Source organism: Seriola aureovittata, chromosome 9 (assembly GCF_021018895.1).
Source record: "Seriola aureovittata isolate HTS-2021-v1 ecotype China chromosome 9, ASM2101889v1, whole genome shotgun sequence".
Classification (NCBI taxonomy): domain Eukaryota; kingdom Metazoa; phylum Chordata; class Actinopteri; order Carangiformes; family Carangidae; genus Seriola; species Seriola aureovittata.
In genome coordinates, this window is record NC_079372.1 from 4,877,501 (window position 1) to 4,898,139 (window position 20,639).

The 20,639-nt window shown below is 42.7% G+C and overlaps 1 protein-coding gene across 8 annotated transcripts in view; it reads left to right on the top strand.

Moving 5' to 3' along the window:
- scn8aa (sodium channel, voltage gated, type VIII, alpha subunit a) overlaps positions 1 to 20,639 on the top strand; it is a 46,598-nt gene that overhangs the window by 14,573 nt on the left and 11,386 nt on the right. For 6 of the 8 annotated variants that reach the window (XM_056384469.1, XM_056384468.1, XM_056384472.1 and 3 more), the window contains 15 exons: positions 2,522 to 2,743; positions 3,017 to 3,080; positions 3,300 to 3,441; positions 5,675 to 5,881; positions 5,972 to 6,253; positions 7,544 to 7,858; positions 9,410 to 9,545; positions 9,782 to 10,020; positions 11,373 to 11,546; positions 11,728 to 12,084; positions 12,203 to 12,676; positions 13,276 to 13,393; positions 14,034 to 14,188; positions 14,750 to 14,923; positions 19,427 to 19,549. In XM_056384469.1, the coding sequence (XP_056240444.1) occupies positions 2,522 to 2,743; positions 3,017 to 3,080; positions 3,300 to 3,441; positions 5,675 to 5,881; positions 5,972 to 6,253; positions 7,544 to 7,858; positions 9,410 to 9,545; positions 9,782 to 10,020; positions 11,373 to 11,546; positions 11,728 to 12,084; positions 12,203 to 12,676; positions 13,276 to 13,393; positions 14,034 to 14,188; positions 14,750 to 14,923; positions 19,427 to 19,549 (3,182 nt within the window). The remainder of the gene's footprint in view (positions 1 to 2,521; positions 2,744 to 3,016; positions 3,081 to 3,299; positions 3,442 to 5,674; positions 5,882 to 5,971; positions 6,254 to 7,543; positions 7,859 to 9,409; positions 9,546 to 9,781; positions 10,021 to 11,372; positions 11,547 to 11,727; positions 12,085 to 12,202; positions 12,677 to 13,275; positions 13,394 to 14,033; positions 14,189 to 14,749; positions 14,924 to 19,426; positions 19,550 to 20,639) is intronic. The other 2 variants (XM_056384476.1, XM_056384475.1) reach the window with 1 other exon arrangement.

Consider the following 20,639-nt stretch of genomic DNA (forward strand, 5'->3'; position numbering starts at 1 on the left):
ATAACCTTAAGTGCAAACAAAAGCGATCAAATTTTGGTTTAAACTGTATTTGAAGTCATAGTTTGACATTTTGGGATATACGCCTATTAAAGTTTATATGTTATACTAAATCAATTTTTTAAAAGACGACGCATTAAAATGCTAATTCACAGTTTTATGGGGGTAATGTGCTAGACTGTTTCTTGGCTCTGAGCAGTCACCAGCAGTGTTGCCCATTATTTTTGAAAGGAAGTACTTTAAGTCAGCTCGCTGAAAGTTGTGAGATGTTGCTACATTATATTGCATGCTGATTTACTAATCTAGGATGTCATAACCTAGCTATATACATACAAGATTATTTTTTTTTTAAATCTGAATTTATCTGAGTCTAACTAGCTTTATAATAAGATATTATATTTTTTAAAACTGTCACCACATCAGTATGCATCTGAATCTACCTCCAGCATCAAAATCTTTTATATATAACAGCAGTTGTATAGACTGTTGGACTGAAGAATCTTGAATCCAGACACTAGAAAAAAAACTCTGATTATGATTTAACTTTAATAAATAGACCAGTTAAATCATTGAGAACAAAAACAAATGAGTACAATGTTTAGTTCTGACACATCTGGACTGTTGGCCTTTGATATTAACCAGTGCAGCTGAAAAAGATTTGCAGAAGCTTTACTAGGCATAAGCACAAGTATAAAAAATAGACAAGTGAGTCTGGATAAGTTTGCTATCCCTCAACCTAGAACTAATGCTTTCAGGAAAACTGTTCAGTATAGGCCTGGATGCCATTCAGTAACATCATTTACTCTATTCGAGAGTCCCTTAATAACATGCTGGGAGTTGCTAAAGAGGCTTTAAAAGTTGCTTAATCTAGCAAGACTGGTTACCAGCTGTGAAATAGTCTGACACATAATCCCTTTAAAATGGCAAACTGATGTTTACACACTTGTGTTACAACTGAGATACATAACATGTGAATGAGTGAGCTTTTGAGGTGCTGGTAGGCAGATTTGGTCACCTTTCGACAAAGGCAGGCTAGCTGCTTCCCCTTTGTTTCCAGTCTTTGGGCTGTAACTTTATATTTAATGGACAGACCTGAGAGTGGTATTGATTGATTGGTTCTCATCTGACTCGCTGCCAGAAAGTGAATTGGCGTATGTCCCAAAATGTCAAACTATAATAATTCAACAAGGCCTGTTGCACTGGAGTGGAGAAAATGTAGCTTTATAGTGTAGTTTTAATTTAGCTAACAATATTTAATGTACTGTGGAGGGAAAGCTTTCAGAAGATCTGAACAAGTAATGGGGGTATTTTAATATAATATCCTAGTACAACCTGTATTTTAATATAATGTTCATTTCATGTACTTCTGGGTGAGAAAGGTTGTTTTGATTTAAAGAAGAGTAACTGTTTATTTGTCTTACTTGACTCTACCAAGCTAAGGGAGATTTTACTGAGATTGAATGTGTAAAACTAGACGTAGAGCATATTTTATGAGAAGATAGATTACGTACAGCTGGTAAAGCCGACTGTACCTGTAGCGGACAAACAGAAAAAGGGGGTGCGGGTCATCCTGCTTGCGTGTTTTAGTTCCTCGTGGACCCATGTGAACGCTGCCAGAGGACGACTGTCCGGAAGGTAAACCGATTTTGTCTTTAGTGAAACTGTGGATGAGACAGACTGCAGGGTCGCGGTATGGGGAGTCAGTGCTTTCCTAATGACACCTTATACAAGACAGTTCAAGAAAGTGCCCACGCTGGCACTGGCATTGAATTGCTCCTGTTCAGCCTTGGAGTTTAAATGACCTGCATGTGGTTTCCAGCCCCCCTGCCTGTGCCTATGTCCCTCTCATGGCCCCTCTTTGTGCTGCTGTGCTCTCTTACGGATTTCCTCTCACTTTTCTACAGCCTTCCCCCTCTTTTTCATTGTGTCCATCATTGGCAGTGAAATGCAAATGTCTTGTGTTGAAAATACAGTATTTTTGATTTACAATTACAGTATTTTCCTCGCTGGATATAAATTTGAAAAGAGTGGGAAGGCTCCTAAATATTTCTTGTTTGTTTTGTTTCTAGAGATGTTATGTATGTAATCTGTCAGTTTTGTCCAAAATGTATTACTACCTATATTGAAATATATATATTTATTTATATTGAAATCTGCTCCAGTTTAAATTTCATTCATATAAATTCTCCCCTTTGTTTGGATGTTCTCCTAACAGCAAACATTACAATATGACAAATGAACATTTACACATATTATTACATTGGTAATTAACTAATTTAATGGAAGTATAGTTACATTTCATATGAAAATCAGTATAGTGTTGTCACTTCAGTTTATCTAAATCCAGTCAAAACTGGATATTTTCCTTTGATAGATCCTTAAATGCAATTAGCATATCAGCAGTATTAGCTATAAAAGATAATTTCTAGTAGAAATAGACACTCCAGTGATTCATACCTGGGGCAACAGCAGCTCTTGCATCACCTGCATGGTTTGTGTACGTGTGTGTGTGGCTGCCCCTCAGGCCTGAAGACCATTGTGGGCGCCCTGATCCAGTCTGTGAAGAAGCTTTCGGATGTGATGATCCTGACCGTCTTCTGCCTCAGCGTCTTTGCCCTCATCGGTCTCCAGCTCTTCATGGGCAACCTGCGCCACAAGTGTGTGTTCTGGCCGATCAACACCACCGAGAGCTTACTGGCCAACGGCAGCAAGGGCTTTGACTGGGATGAGTACATCATGAACGACAGTAAGTAGAGGAAGGCTTTGCCAACGGTGAGCTGGCAGCGATCTAGGAGTATGAGTCAGCCCATATGCTGGAACGAGAAAACAATATGTCATTTTGGCAAAGGATAGACAAAAGGAAATGGTTTGAAATGAACTGCGCTGAATTGAAAATGTATGTACGAGCAAACTGAAGTCAGAAATTGGTCTGAATGGATTCACAGACCATTGCAGAATAAAGAAGTGTAGCTGCGACAGAATGTGAGAGAAATGACTCATTATTTGTTTTTTTCTTCAGCCAATTTCTACTTCCTGCCTGGCCAGGCGGACGCTCTTCTCTGTGGGAACAGCTCTGACTCTGGGTGAGTTGCCTCCTCTGCTCTCCTCTGAATGTTGATCCAAGACCTGTTGTAGCTCTTCTATCTGGCTGTAGTCAGATAACTATATAAGTAAATAGTGCTGAGTCATTTTTGGGCCGGGTGCCCCATTTTCTCTCTCTCTCTCTCTCTCTCTCTCTCTCTCTCTCTCTCTCTCTCTCTCTCTCTCTCTCTCTCTCTCTCTCTCTCTACCCCACCTCTTAGCCGCTGCCCGGAGGGCTACACATGCATGAAAGCTGGGAGGAATCCAAACTATGGCTACACCAGCTTTGACAGCTTCGGCTGGGCCTTCCTGGCTCTCTTCAGACTCATGACACAGGACTTCTGGGAAAACCTTTACATGCTGGTAAAGCTGATGTGTCAACAAGTTCAGCTTGTTTCATAGGAGGCTTATACATCTAGTATCAGTCCTCAAATATTAGTGCATATAAATGGTATAGATGTGTGGAGGTGTGAAATGATTAGTCGATTACCTGATTAGTTCATTAATAGAAAATTAATCGCATGAAGTGTTTTATTCAGCAGAAATAATGTCAAACCCTGACTGTTTATAGCTTCTCACATGTAACGATTTTCTGCTTTTCTCTGTTTTATATCAGTTGTCAGTTTAATATATTTGAGTTTTGGACTGCTGGTCGAACAAGACAGGAAAATATGTCACCTTGGGCTCTTGGGCACATTTTAGTGTATTTTGCTGTTGTTTTGGTTTATTATTTAAAAGAAAAAAAATACAGATTAATTGATAATGGAAATAAACTTTAGCTGCAGCCCCACCACACAGAGAAAGATAAACTCTAAAATTGATGATTTACAGGTTATTTAAATCTAATTATAACAGTTGTGAAATCAGAGTAGAAAACCAGGGAGACAAGCTGGGTCTTCCTGCAGAAAAGATGAGTTTTAACTTTTCCCTGTAGATTTATGCTTGAGCTATGATTTTTTCAAAATTGCCGGTGCTCATTTGCGCCATTTTATCTGATAGAAACTCAGCTCCACTGATTCGCACAGTTTAGGTGTGTATTGTAACTCCACGTCTCAGACAGGAAATGGCGGATCAATATAGTTCCAGTACAACTCCATGTCTCTTCCCTGTTCCCACTTTGTCTAGCCTTGGCTGTGTCCTGTGGCCCAGCCACTGTCTGTCTGTCTGTCTGTCTGTCTGTCTGTCTGTCTGTCTGTCTGTCTGTCTGTCTGTCAGTTGCTAGCGAAACTTCTCAGAAATGGGGGAGTCACTCCTGCCTCCACATATGGAGGCTGAGTGGAAGGGAGGAAGTATGAAATATTAACGGCTCAGGATTACAGTACGGCCAATGAGGGAGATGAGACCTGATGAGAGCATCCAGGCTCATGCTTCTATTTTTGGTCCTTTTGAAATTCAGCTTCCAGCTACAAGCTCTCACTGCTATTGTACAGTGCATCTTTAGAAAAACGATCATGCAGTTGTATTTAGGTTTGGTGTTGAATGTTCTTTGTCAGATGTTTAGAAAGGAAAATGATATGACAATGATACAAATAGGACCCCGTTGTTCATGCTTCATCCTCAGTATCGCCACTGATGATTTTTACCTGCCCACATGAGATTTAGTGACGTGTGGGACTATATTTTAGACACTTGATCAGTTTGTGCTTCTCTTGTTGGGAATGTTGTGTTGTATACACCCCCCAGCAATACATGTCAACTACATTCATAATTGATGTGTGAGGGAATTTCACTTCTCCATCCTAGGAAGTCCCTTTTTTTTTTTTTTTTTTTTTTTTTTGCTCTTCTCCCAGAAGACAATTCTTTGCCTTGAGAAGAGGGGAGCTGCTGGGTGGGGAACATTTTAATTCAAATCTGGTGTGTCTTGTGTGACACTAAAAACCTCTTAAATGCTTTGGCAAGCAAAACAAAATAAGAAACATGTCTATTCACTAGATTTATTGAACCCTGTGATGTACCTGCATGAAAGTGAAGGTAGAAACGGTATATTTACATTAAAAGAAGCAGTTTCTCAAGTTTTTTCCAGAATGTTCCCATTTTTCCTGCTGTGCCTCTGCAGCTCAGGCTCATCTCCATTGGGGATAGCATCCAAATCCATAGATATTGTTTGGCTGTGCACTGGCTGGTATAGTGTGCATAAAAAAGTAGGTCAAAATGCATAACTTATGGCTCTCCCTGGTGAACAGCACAACCTTGGACTCTTGCTGAGAACATTTAACAAGCACAGGGTGTCAGATTTTTCCTGTGCGGAACAAGAATAGATAGTTGTGTATCAATTCATTATTGTATGTGATTAGCGTAGAGCTAATTTCAGTGTTGCAGTATTGAAAATAAGCGTTTAACTGGAGTTGCAGAGACAGTTTATGCTGACTTGATTTTTACACCCAGAAATGCCCAGGCCAATCTGCCCGTCCTTTCTCCCCACCAACAGCTGACTGTGTTTATTTCTGATGAGTCATTGAGAGGTCTGATGTGCAGTGAGGTCGACACTGAGCTTGACGCAGGGGTTTAGGTCACATATCAGATGTCATGAGCGTCTCTGTTTTTCTCTTCCTCCATCCCCTCTCCCCCCCACCTCGGCCGCTCTGCCTCCCAACAGACTCTGAGGGCGGCAGGGAAGACCTACATGATCTTCTTTGTTTTGGTGATCTTTGTGGGCTCTTTCTACTTGGTGAATCTGATCCTGGCTGTGGTGGCCATGGCTTATGAGGAGCAGAATCAGGCGACCATGGAGGAGGCCCAGCAGAAGGAGGAGGAATTCAAGGCCATGCTGGAGCAGCTTAAGAAGCAGCAGGAAGACGCCCAGGTCAGGCCGCTGCAGGATGGAGGCTGAAATTCTTCCTCAGTCATGATATATCATTGTTCTGACTTGATCCCTGTGTTCATTTCTTTGCAGACTGCTGCCATGGCAACCTCTGCGGGCACAGTGTCAGAGGACGCGGTAGAGGACGATGGAGGAGGGCGTCTGTCGTGCAGTTCCTCTGAGATGTCGAAGCTCAGCTCCAAGAGTGCCAAAGAGCGGCGCAACCGTAAGAAGAAGTGGCGGCAGAAAGAGCAGGAGAAAGAGAAAGGCGACAGCGAGAAGTTTGTCAAGTCAGAGTCTGATGACGGCAGCAAGAGGAGCCGCTTCCGTTTCCCCGATAACCGGCTGGGTCGAAAGTCTTCCATTATGAACCAGGTGAGGAAAACAGCTTTCTTGTTTGTTTTGTGTAAATTCAGCATCATTTGAAAGGTTACAGGTAATTACAAAACAATTTTATGTGCAGACAATTTAAGATTTACACCAACAATTTTGTTTATGCAGCTCAAAGCACTGAGAAATTACATTTGATAAACCCATTGTAAACCATGAGCATTTGTATTACATAAATTACATTTACCTCCAATTTAACAACCTGCTGGCAGACATATTGCACACAAAAATATTAAAACCTGAGCATATGAAAGTGAAACTATTGACGTGACCCTTTAAGATTTATGAGGCTCAGTGATAATTATTTGTGTGAAACACAAACAGACACCAAACGTGAGCATGGAAACAGAGCCACAGAATTAGAATAGAGATACTTCTTATATCTATGAATAGAATATAGATGCTAGTGAAGAATGTGGCCGCACAAAAGATTCTTCTTCTTTTTTTTTTTGACTGTCAGGTGAGGAATATTTCAGACTGAGAGTGCTGCTACTGTAAGATGTGGTGTTGCACGAGCTCACATACAGAGGAACATATAGTGGCCAGAGATATAGAAGCACATGTCCAGGTCCTGAATTATTCACAGTGATTGCATGAATGTTTCAGAGGGAGAAATCCTGCAGCTTTGTTTAAGCCTCACTTCTTCACCACTGGCTTTTTATATGTTTTTGTACTGTAGTACTCACCAAACAAGAGAAAATGGCAAATTGGCCTTATGTGAAAATCGCTTGTGTGATGTGCAGTGGTTACTTTTTACGTTACGTTCATCATCTGCACAGGCAGATGACTGTTGTCAAAAAATGTGATTGCAGTTGAGCTAGTGTGCTCAGTGTGCCGCTATAATAATATTCAGATCAATTCTAGCAGCAGCATAGACTGATGTTGTCATGACTCATGTTCCTCTACATGATGTTTCAGCTGCCTATCCCTCTGTCCTGTGTGTGTGTGTGTGTGTGTGTGTGTGTGTGTGTGTGTGTGTGTGTGTGTGTGTGTGTGTGTGACCTTGACAGTGTAGGATATCACTGACCTAATTATGTATATGCCTCTTGTTTATCAAGTCACATGATTGCTCCAGCAGCGTATGCCTCCTCAGGGAAAAGCGTCCTGGTTGCATTAAATTTCCCACAGATGTTGCCTTTCATCCTGACCTCCGGAACTGATGACAAACAGCATAAAAATGATGGTGCAATCAGTTGTAATTCAGAAACACCCTTGGCTACATCAGTCACACAAATGTCTCCTCTCCTCATCCTTCTTCTTCCTCGTCCCCTCCAGTCCCTCCTCAGTATACCTGGTTCGCCTTTCCTGTCCCGCCATAACAGTAAGAGCAGCATCTTCAGTTTCAAGGGCCGCGGTAAGGATGTGGGTTCGGAAAATGAGTTTGCCGACGATGAGCACAGCACGGTTGAGGAGTGCGAGGAGCGCCGGGGCTCCCTGTTCAGCCCGTACCGGCGGAGCAGCTACAGCGGCTTCCACGGGAAAAGGAACAGCACGGTGGATTGCAATGGCGTGGTGTCGCTCATCGGCCCTGGGCCCGGTGGACGCCTTCTGCCTGAGGTGAAAATAGATAAGGCAGCTACTGACGACAGTGTAAGGAAGTCAATGAGTAGACCTATCTAGGCATGGCCCCCCTCTCGTTCGTTCCTTTTTCTTTCTGACTCTCTATCCTCTACTCTGTCATCTTTGCAAGTTCGTATGTATCTCTTGGCTAAGCGCTCGCGCCTCCCCTCCCCCAGCCCCTGCAGTGTATGCTGCCCTCCAACAGTAGGCAAAGGATGGAGAAATAATGAAATTTTATACTTATTATACTATAGCCAACCCTGCAATTGATAGGTTAGTGAAACTGGGTCTATCAGTGACTTCCAGGCGATTTTGTTGTTTGATTTGAACGATGAATGTCAATGTTTTGAATATGTTCATATCAAATTTATTCATACATGCACAATACTCAAACAGACATGATTTTATAACTCTACTGCCTCCCCATTCGAACATTAGATTTTGTCACATAGATCAAACCCATTTTTAAGCTTTAGTACGCAGCTTTATGTGTGGGATGTCATGAAGTTTAACACACTCAAGTAATAAAACAGAATTTTTGTTAACAAACAGCATATAATGATGAGTTAACATGCTCCAGTGTGTTGATGTGTTCCTCCTCCAGGAATCCAGGTCCTCTGCTAGCCTGTGTGGGTAGATCTACAGTAGGAGGCGGATGAAACAGAGGGGACCAGCACTGTAGAGCCACAGACATTTTTATCTGCTTCCCTAATACACAGATAATATCGCATAGCAGATACACAAGCCACACACACCATCCTACCAGGCCTTAATGATATAATTTAAGAAACAAAGGAGGGCTGCTGTCCTTGTCTGTCTTTATCTTTCTCTGTTTTCCAAACTCTCCCTGGTCAACAGTAGTCAATTAGTCGTGTCTCATTCTAGTTAGCATGGTAGATTTAAACCCTAAATTCGTACAAGCATGATGTAGACAAGTAGAACGATGGCTATGGTGTCTGTAATTTCCTCTCCTTCTCTTTGACTTGGAGCATGCTCGTGCATGACAACTGGATGGCTCTGAACTACCTGCCTCCATATGATCTCTTTACAATGCTCTTGACTTGATGGTTGCAATATAAGTTGTATGGTTTCAAAGTAGGAAGATACAGTAGCATCAATTTGCAAGTAACTTTAAAATGGCCAGATTTGGGAGATCTTTTGTAAAATAACCTAATGATTATATTGCAATGGCAGCAAAGCCTCCATTATTGCATGACAGGACTGAAAATGCATTCATGCAGAAGCAGTTCTCCTTGCACAATATCTCACAATCCATTTATTATTTAATCGGGATGAGCTAATTACATTCAAACACAATTAGGTCAAGTAGCCCTAGACCACTGCTCCCACTTTGGCTGAGACCTGCATGCATTTACAGCATACACACATCTTCCTTGAAACCAGCATTGAGATAGAAAAGAATGAAACGTGCCCTGTCCCCACCCCCCCAAAAATTTGATCCTCAACTACTTCTTCCTGCCAATGCTGTTGTGCACTTCCCTCCGCCGGCCACCGGTGGTGATGTGGGATGGTGTTCATGTCCTCTCCATGGGTGCTTGATTCTTCCTCTCCTCCTGACAGCCGACTACTGAGGTTGAGGTGAAGAAGAAGCTGTCGGGCTCCCTGATGGTGTCTGTGGACCAGCTCAATACCTCCTTTGGGCGGAAAGAGCGGGCCAACAGTGTCATGAGCGTCATTACCAACACACTAGTGGAGGGTACTGCCACTTTAACCCAGCTATTTAACCTGCTCTCTCATTATTCTTTAACTAGGGCTGCTCTCATTGGTTGATTAGTTTGACATGAATTTCCTGCTTATCTGCTTTGCATATCCAACAGTACCAGATACATACAATGCATACAATTTTTTCTATCATTTGATACCATTGCATGCGGTATGCTCACGCACGCAAGTATGTTTGGTTTTGATGTGTGATCCGCGCTATGTCTTCAGAACTGGAGGAGTCTCAGCGCAAGTGTCCGCCATGCTGGTATAAGTTTTCTAACACATTCCTGATCTGGGAGTGCTCCCCCATGTGGATTAAGATCAAGGAGATTGTGAACCTGATAGTCATGGACCCCTTCGTGGACTTAGCCATCACCATCTGCATCGTCCTCAACACCCTCTTCATGGCCATGGAGCACTACCCCATGACCCCAGACTTTGAGGACATGCTCTCTGTAGGCAATCTGGTGAGTGGCAATTTTTTTTGTTCTTTTTTATTTCTATCTGATTCGCCCATAAAGAATCTCCTCTGTTTCTCCTAGGCAGCTGATAGAGAGGTGTTATTTTTGGGACCATAATTGGCATCTCTTTCATTGCCGTTTAAGAGTTGAAAGGAAAAAAAACAAAACATTCTCAAACCCCCCTGCTTCTTCCTTGTATCCGTGCTTTTCTCTTTTCTTCACATACACGCACACACATGTTCCCTTTCTTCTCCTTCTCTCTCTCTTTCTCTTTCTCTCCACTGGCTGAGTGGAGCTGATGCTTGCTTCAGTGGGACCAGCCGGGCTGACTGCTGGTTGGCTGACTGGTGGGAGGCCTGCGTTAATATTTCATGGAGCCTGATCGATGAGCTGCTCTAAAATGGTGCCTGAATCATGGCTTGGATAACTCAACCTGGCCATTTTCACTATTGGCATTGACAAGGAAACTGAGTAAATCTGAGTGCTGGCACTTTGTTATTTTCCTTGTCAGTATCACAGTTGTTAATGTCATTGTCCCAAAACTGAATGTGTTACAAATGACATGGGCACAAGTCTAGATACTGCAATGAGAAACCACTCACTGTGTGTGTGTGTGTGTGTGTGTGTGTGTGTGTGTGTGTGTGTGTGTGTGTGTGTGTGTGTGTGTGTGTGTGTGTGTGTGTGTGTGTGTGTGCGCGCGCGTGCATGCGTGTGCGTGTGTGTGCGTGCGCGCGTGCATGCGTGTGTGTGTGTGTGCGTGTGTGTACAAAATCGTGGACAGGTACTAATTTACTGCCAGGACAGAAATGTGTTATTTACCACTTCTGCTCCAGAATAATTTAGCAGAAAAGGCCAATGGGTGGTACAGGTGGACATTTCTAGGTCACCTTGACGATATGAGTCATCGTCTTACACACATACACACACAGACAAACCTGTACTCACACTGTATTTATTCATTATGTGGACTCTATGATTGAGGATCACCCTCAGTAATTTATTAGAGCTGTTACGAGGCCACACAAATGCCATTTTATCCTCACTGACTACAAAGCAGCTGACACACACACACACACACACACACACACACACACGCACACACTGACTAGATATTCTGCCTTCTTAAATAACTGTATTTATCCCACTAAAATACATTAATATGCACTAACTATAGGGGTAATTAATAACTCAATGGATTTTTATTTCACATTTATCAAGTACAGCTCAGATCATGTACCGGATCAAATTTCTCAGATGTGATCTTTCACTGCCTGTCGTTCACATTCTCGCTTCTCCTGTGAAAAACCATGTTGAGCCAAATCTATTTGTTCAAATCTGTTCTCTCTCCTACTCGCCAGGTGTTCACGGGGATCTTTGCAGGGGAGATGCTTTTCAAGCTGGTGGCTATGGATCCATACTACTACTTCCAGGAAGCCTGGAACTGTTTTGATGGTTTCATTGTGACGCTGAGTTTAGTGGAGCTGGCTCTGGCTGACGTTGAAGGCCTGTCTGTGCTGCGGTCATTCCGATTGGTAAATGCTCACTTACCACATAGAGATAACTAGTTTACTTAGCATCGGTAGCATGTGGAGTTTAAATCTTACATACCTCATTGCCATTTTAGCTTAACTGAAAGAAAGCAGCAAGTTAGTAATGCAAAAATGTTATGACTAAATCATATCCCACCCACTCTTTCCACCCACCCTACTTCAGCTGAGAGTGTTCAAGCTGGCCAAGTCATGGCCCACCCTCAACATGCTGATCAAGATCATTGGTAACTCAGTGGGAGCCCTGGGGAACTTGACTCTGGTGCTGGCCATCATCGTCTTCATCTTTGCTGTGGTGGGCATGCAGCTGTTTGGAAAGAGCTACAAAGACTGTGTGTGTAAGATCGCTGCTGACTGTGAGCTGCCCCGCTGGCACATGAATGACTTCTTCCACTCCTTCCTGATCGTCTTCCGGGTGCTGTGCGGCGAGTGGATTGAGACCATGTGGGACTGCATGGAAGTGGCGGGTCAGGCCATGTGTCTCATTGTCTTCATGATGGTCATGGTCATCGGCAACCTGGTGGTAAGTTTACATATTGACAGGGTGGGCAGGGTTTTTTTTTAGAACAAGAATTATAATGGGGTCAGAGACTGAAAAACAGCTTGCAATATTCAGTTACTGATTTATTCTGTGTCCAAAGGTGCTGAACTTGTTCCTTGCCTTGCTGCTGAGCTCATTCAGCGCTGACAACTTGGCTGCAACAGATGACGATGGTGAGCCCAACAACCTTCAGATTTCAGTCATGCGCATCAAGATAGGGATCGCATGGATAAAAGCGAAGATGCGGATACTGATGGCCAGTCTGCTGAAGAAACCACCGATGGAGGACGAGCAGAAGCCTTTGGACGACATGTACGACAAGAAGCTGAACTGCATTGCTAATCACACCGGGGTTGACATCAACCGTGACCTGGACTACGCCAAGAATGGTAACGGCACCACCAGCGGTATAGGCAGCAGCGTGGGGAAGTACATGATCGATGAGGACCACATGTCTTTTATCCACAACCCGAATCTGACCGTCTGCGTGCCCATAGCTGTGGGAGAGTCTGACTTTGAGAACCTCAACACAGAGGACTTCAGCAGCGAGTCGGATAATGAGAACAGCAAAGAGGTCAGTGAGAGGAGTGTATATTTTTGATGCACCTTAGGTTTTCAGACAGGAAATGACAATTAAACAGACTCTAATCTGCATAATTTCTTTTAGTTTTAGAATGCCAACATGTAAATATTATAGGTGACACTCCAAGAGGCCACGTGTACACTTGTTCGGCTACATGCGATCTCTCATGACAGTAAAACCATGGGGGTGGCACTAATATAACTCCATTATTCAATAGAGTCATCTTGAGTGGCTGGAGCAGACAGGCGATGTGGATGAAATGGATACCTGCTGATGCCTGTCTTTTGAGAAAATGCATTTAGAAAACTTTCAGAGCTGATGATCTGCCATTTGATATTCCATTTCAGGATGATATGTGTGATTGGATTGTTATATTGCCCATTTCAATACAGAGAAAAACCTCAGTAGAGACTGAGCCAATGCAAATTGGAAATAACATGAGATTTCCTGCCAAGTCCTAGAAGGCTTCATGAGCGATCGATTCTTAGATGTGAAATGAAAACTGAAATGTTTCTGTATCACTGAAGCTTTGCCCCTGTGTTTCTATTTTTGTGTGTGTGTATGCTTGGCGTGCATCTGCATCTCTGCAGCTGGATGACACTAGTTCGTCAGAAGGCAGCACCATCGACATCAAGCCAGATGTGGAGGAGGTGGTGGTGGTGGAGACAGTAGAGGAATACCTGGAACCAGAGGCATGCTGGACAGATGGTGAGACTACTGCTCCCGTCGCACCCATTACCTCCACTCCACAACACAGAGACTCCCCCGGGCTGAGTGGATATGATAGGGTGGCAGGGTGAAGGACGGTACTGGACTGTTAATCAGTCAGTCAGTTAGTCAGTCAGTCTATCTATGATGCTTACTAATACACTGATACATAAGTACATATAACTTCACAGATTATTTACATTTAAAGCCAGTGTTTTTTTAAATAAAAAAAGCAGAAATTGTGAATATCAGTAATTTAATACTTGTTTTCCCATTCAGCTAATGTCAGACATTTTGTATGTATCTGTATGCAGCTTGAAGGTGCAGTATGAGCAATGACGTCAGCTTAGATCCAGGTTGTCGACAGGATCTTCTCAAATGTGGGGAAATTCACAGTTTGAATTTCTTCAGAGCTCTGGGTAGTTGGTCAAAGTGAATATATATATATATATATATATATATATATATATATATAAATATATATATATATATATATATGTGTGTGCATTTTGGAAAATTTCAAATCTGACTTCAAACTGCACGCAAAGGTGTAAAAAACACATCCACTCAAACCGAGGACTGGCATCTGCCATTGATATCAGGAACTTAATTTGTCATCTCTCCTCCTGTGTGTGCGCAGCTTGTGTGGCCAAGTATAAGTGCTGCGACCTTGACATCACTATGGGCTGGGGGAAGATCTGGTGGTTCCTGAGAAAAACCTGCTACCTGATTGTGGAGCACAACTGGTTTGAGACCCTCATCATCTTCATGATCCTCCTCAGTAGTGGTGCCCTGGTAAGGAGGCCTGTGTTAGCATTAGCGTCCTTTGCATACACAGAAACAGATGAAACACACGTTTCACTGACCTGAGAAAAATCCAAGGTGGATATAGATTGAATCAAGACGACTCACTAAAAATAAAGAGACAGAAACCAGTGTGTGTTTAATGGCAGTGAGGAGGTAAAGCAAGTCAGTCAGTGATGCATGCAGTCGGTTTGGGTGCTCAGTCTCCGAGCTGCTTGGTTGGGGGAGGGAACAGGGGCGTTAGTGATTAATGGACTGTACCATTTATCAAACATGGGATCTATTTCTGGGGATGGAGTGAAGCCTTGTTCTCAAGCATGTCGAATGCAAGTAAAATAAGAGCAAAGACTGCTGCAAATCTACATTAGCTGTGGAGTTATTAGAAATATTTCAGTCAGAGCAGATTCTTTTTAGTTGGTGTTGTAAATCATCGTTAGTGATCAGCTGTGAGTGAGCTGTTTTGCTGTATACAATTTCATTAGCAGAGTCATAAATCATCAGGTGTAATATTTCCTTTGCTGTGGCTGACATATGTTTCCTGTTTCTCCACAGGCCTTCGAGGACGTGTACATTGAGCAGAGGAAGACCGTTCGGATCATTTTGGAGTATGCTGACAGGGTTTTCACCTACATCTTCATCCTGGAGATGTTGCTGAAATGGGTCGCCTATGGTTTCGTCAAGTACTTCACCAATGCCTGGTGTTGGCTGGACTTCTTCATTGTGGATGTAAGTCCAGCTCTTGTTCCCCCTATCATGTGTGGTAAACTAGAACAGAAGAATAGTTACTTGGTCCTCAACCACACCCTGGTCCAACAGCAACAAACTGGTACAAAGATATACACAGTCTATTAACCAGCAGTGTTAATGCTAATTTCTACATGATATGTTATACTTATACCACAGGGATACAAGATCTGATGTTTCTAAAACTCTATTGTTGTCTGTAGGGTGTGGTTAGGTTTGAAAGGTCAGGTTATAAACTGAATATCTGCCTCATGGTATGTAATAGGTGAGAGGGCATGTTGTGTACAATCGAGAATCCTCTTTATTTTGTTTCCTCATGATGTAAGGACAGTGTTTTACAAGACTGTACGTCCATATCAAGTACAGACATGCCTGTGTCGCCTTTTACAACTCCATCAAGCAACAATCCTGATTTTTACTTGGTTGATCACTCTGAGATGCTTGAATATGTACCACAATTATTTACTTGTGAATCAAAACACAGTTATTGCTGTGCCACAAGCACAAAGCACAACAGTCTGTTTTCTCTGCTTTCTGCCAGGTAGAAGTGATTCAGAACTGAATACACAGTTATTTAGGCACTGATCAGCCAATCAATAACCTTATTGATAACAGCCATATTCAAGTCACACTCAGAGCAATGGGACATTTTAAAGATGTGTCTTTACCTGTGTCTCAGACCTGTAAAATGTTTGATATGTGCCTCTGTCCTCTCTCTGTGTTCTTCTCTGCTCCTTGTGCCAGTCAAGTCTGAAAGACCAGAACAGGGATAATTCTTCACTCTATTCTTTTTGCAGTTACACATACTGTGTTACCACCAGTGAATCCGCTGTTAAGACGTTAACTCAGACTGCGTTAACTGTGGTTGCTGAGATATCCATGAGGGATTTCAATGACAGATGCTAGTGTGGGGGAAAAGGAAGGGTGTAATGACTTTAAATATTACATAAATTCTGAATGAAGGGGGTAATATGTTCTGAGTGGCAGAATTGGATAGAATAAGAATTTCCCTGACTTCTGACTTTCTCCTTGAACTAACCACCTCTCTGCAGTGTCCAACACCTCAGCCAATACCTGTGAATGGACTCCTATCAATGGCCAGAGGTTGCCATGTTGATTCATTATAAGCTCCTGTAACCCAGACCCCCCCGCAGCAAACACACTCTTTACATACCACAGATAATCTACACTTTTAAATCTTAATGCATTTAACAGTTTGTACGGCTTAAAATGACACATAAGTACTGTCAGTGACTCCCTGAAGGAACAGCACACAGCTACTTTTAATTCCAGCAGCACACATAGAGCTTGTGGCGATTTTAAACATACCACACTGTACTGACTCTGGTTATTGCCATTGTATACTCCCTCCCTGTAGGTGTGATCTCAAGCCCGACACTTGGGACAGTGCAGGGCACCACATTTCCCAAGTTGGGAAAATGTTACAAAGAATGACATCCTCCCTCCTCCTCCCCTCTTTCCCCGTCCTCCTTCCATTCCCACTTGAAAGTGTAACCTCAGGAATGTGGTGACATTGTGCTGAGATGTAATGATGGTGGGTGACAGGCGGCCGGCGGTAAGTTTGGTCTTCACTAGCGCTCCCCCTCTAAAAAAAAAAAAAAAAAAAAAGAAAAGGAAAAAAAAGACCTTTGCTTGATGAGTCTGGGTTGTGTTGTGTGGCCTGAATGTTCCTCTGCCGTCCTGTGTTGTGGGGTAAAACCATTGCCATGGACTCAGAAAGGGGGGGCACCATCATTAGACCAGCCTGTATTTCTCTCTGAGTGTGGATGCGCCTGACTCTTTGTGTGAGTGTGTTGCTCCTCATTTCCCTTGTGTTACTGTATCTTTCTGTTATCCATTTGATTTGTGTCCTCCTGATTTTCATTATATGAATGTTTTGATATTGTATTATGCATTTGGCTAAAATGTCAGGGGCAAGAAATGTAATGTCAGAGAGTCAAGTCCTATGGTAAATCAGCTTGCAGCAGCATTGCTGGAGAACTCAACCAGATATTTGCAAAGTAAAGACAAACATCTTTAATATTTTTCTTACATTTTAGAGATAAGAACCTATATGTATCTTAAATTAGCTGTTGAATTTGTGACAGCATAGTTAGGGACGGTTATTCTTGATTAATAGTGATACTGAGTCTTGTGAGCGTGAGGCTGATAGGTGTCATACTCCATTCATCTTTCTTTTTCACTCAGATTATTATCATTGTTTTGTTGTGTTTTTCCCTTTGTTTTTAGTTTGTTTTATTTCTGTGAGGTTCTGGTTTGTGCTGTCGTCATCATGGGATCACAGCCCCAGATGTCATTGGCCTTGCCTTGCAGAGCTCTGTGAGAAGGACGCTGAGGCGCTGAGGCCGCTACTGCACAGCTGGCCCAGCGGGGGGTCAGAGGCCAGGCACCCCAAAGGGGGGCTCTCCAAGGGGTCAGGCTGAAGGTGACAATTACCCCAAATACTGTAGTGTAGATAAAGGCAAAATCTTTATTTTACTGTCTACCTGCCAGAACAGCTGCTAACTTACCCAAGGGGCAAGGTTATTGATTTAAGTAGGGGTGTTGTGCCAAACAGTAAGTACATGGAGACGTCTCAGCAGAATCCGAATAAAGGCCCGATGTTTGAACATTGTCCAGCATTTATAGTAAGAAGTCTGAATCTATGCTGACACCTTTCCCGCTGTTCTGTCCATAGTTTTGATGGCTTCCACTCCTAAATGGTTGAAATGTTAACCTCTCGTAGATTATGTTGATAATGGCATCAGTCAAAATGAAGATTTTGCCTGTTACAATCCTCCCTCCGTGACTTTGGTAAGCTTTGGATGTTGTGTACTTCTTGCGGTGAGTTTGACCGGTTGGTGTCGGTGGCTGGTTGGAGGTGCTTTCACATGTGTTCACTGTTGATATTTTTCCTTATTTGTAAGGAACTGGTATTCCCCCTGTTTCAGTCCCTCCAGCATCCAGACTGAGAAAATTACAGTTAGGAAAAAAAAACAGGATAACATTGCTGAGGATAATGTACTCCTGTGATCGCGTACTAATTCCTTAACAAACACAAATTCTCTCTATTTGACTGAATTCATAAGATTTTGAGGTTTATTCTAACACAGCTGCCCACCCACATTTTGCATCTTGAATAACATAAATTCAGCCAAAGAATACTTCTTTACAAATCTTCCCTGTGCAGCAGACAGCCTGTAATGGCCGCCTTAGCACACTTGAGGTGACTTCATCAAGGCTAAGTCATGCCTCTGCTACTTACCACCCGTCAAAGAACATTAGTGCAGCTTATTGACCACACTCCACAGCCCATTTTCTCCATTGGTAATGAGGCAATACTGTATATGTGTTCAGTTTAGATCAGCTCTATGGAGCAGAGCTATAGGGGATTCGCAGTTACTAAACCATAACTCAGGCCACTTTGCCTAAATTTACATTGATTTATTACAGTGATAAGAGCTCTGTACATTTACAATGGTGCTGAGAATGGATGTGTATACAGTTTTGTGACATAATGACTGAATTTATGGATTTGGTGAGTGTTTTTAACTAACGATGAAGCGTTCTTTGGCTGCAGCAGTACCTTGGTGGCTGCTGCCGGACGTGAGAGGGGCTGCACCAGTTTCTTTGAGGTTGTGTTCTGTTATTGTTAAGCGTTGTTAACTGTGTGTAACTCGACTGTACTCTGTGTATTTTTGTCCTTTCAGTGCCATCCAGTGCTAATAACTATATCTGGTCTGCCCTTAACCTCCATCCCTGTTTCTTGTGCGTGGTTCATGTGACTGTGGCTCTCCTATTTGACTCTAAATGCTGTGTGACAGTTTGATTTGATGTCTGAGAAAGCAAATGGCAAAATGACACACTTGTACATGTTTACTTGTATTCTTTCTCTTAGGTTCCGTTAGTTTGTCTGTCTTAAATTATATGGGATTTTATGCCTCAGCCCAAGAGCGACATGGAGAGACAATGTTAGAGGGGCAAGGGTAAGGCTCTCAAGTCTGTTGGGTTTTTATCAGCTTCTACAGGGTAACCTCTCTCCTTCCCTCCCTCCCCAACTCCTCTTCCTCTCCCAGTCCCTTCGCTTGTATCTTTACTAAATCATGTACCACTCTTTTCTGCCTAATTTACCCTCTATTTGAGTCTTATGTCTCTATCTCCTCTCTTTCTCTCTCAACCACAAATTTCTTTGCAGGTACAAAGGACTTTTCACATCTTGTCAACTGCCCCAAAATAACAGACAAACAATCCCAATGGCCTACTGCTACTAAAAATACTACGCACATAAAACCTATACTAAACATTGACCTTCTCTCTCAGTGTATATACATGTATAAATGCAATATTATACATGTATATACATGAATAGATTTATGTGTGTATGTCAAGCAACTCTCCGCCTATGCCAGGGCCGTCTCTCTTCCCTAGTGAATATTCTCACTTCTAACAGTTTGGAACCTCTTTTGCTTCTCTGTTTTTGTGTAGGTGTCTATAGTCAGCCTTGTAGCTAATGCGCTGGGCTACTCCGATCTAGGCCCCATTAAATCACTCAGGACACTAAGGGCCTTGAGACCCCTCAGAGCCTTGTCACGTTTTGAAGGGATGAGGGTAAGATCCAAAGCTAAGCAGCTGATCCTTCCGCATGCCCATTCAACAGTTTAAAGCATGCTAGAACTGATCTAAAAACAAACTATGAGGACAAAAAAAAAAAAACTCCATAATATTGGGGGATTGTTTTTAAAACCAGAAAATGAAAGCCAAGAAGTCACCTTTCCATGCGCAATCCTGTACCATGCCTTTTGTTAGAGCGAAAGAACAAGTCATGATGCAGCTGGGAGACTGAGTAAAGTAACAGTGAAGTAATATTGTCAGCAGAACAACATGTTTTCCAATTGAATTTCTTAAATGAACAAAAAAAAAAAAATCTACATACAAAATGGATTTGTTTCTTAATTTTAAAAAAAAATGACCCAAAGAGCAACAGACCTATCTTTCACAAAGCTGCCTCATCACATAAGTAACAAACTAGAAATTCTGAGTACCTCATCTTACTTACTTTCTTATTAATTGGTCAAAGCTAACAAAACTTACATGCCATCTCATCTAGAGCATCCAAATCAACAATTAGCTGTTCATTTGGCCTGATTTTCAACCACTGCTTTCAATTGAGAACCCCCCCTCCTCTCCACATGCCCCCCCCCTTCCCCTTCCCCTTCCCCTGCTTCCATAACCTCCTCTCCCCTCCCCCACCCCCCCTCAGCTCACACCATCCTTCAGTGCATTTGGCATCGAGAACAACCAGCAGGAACCGGGGAGCTGCAGGACACCAAAACCTCTGCCCAACCAGTCACACCAAAACTGCATGCAGGGCGGCTGCCAAGCAACCACTCAGAGGAATCGGTCTTATTTGTGAGAGTCAGTGGTTTGCAGAGCAGAAATCACTCTCTGTGACTGTACCTCTGGTTGCTTCAGCCGTCTCTTCCTAAAATCCACACAGCTGATTGGGTTACTCTGTGACTGGTGGTAGCGATAGGTTGCACCTGGTTGTTGTCACCTGTAGTCCCTCCTGTCTTTTTCTCTTCCTTCCTCTCTTATCTCTCGTGATCTCATTCTCTTAAACCTCTCACTGCTCTTGGACTGGTTGCCTTGTCTTCTAGTTTGAGCTTCTTCTCTTCACCTCAGACTCTCCCCTCCTCCT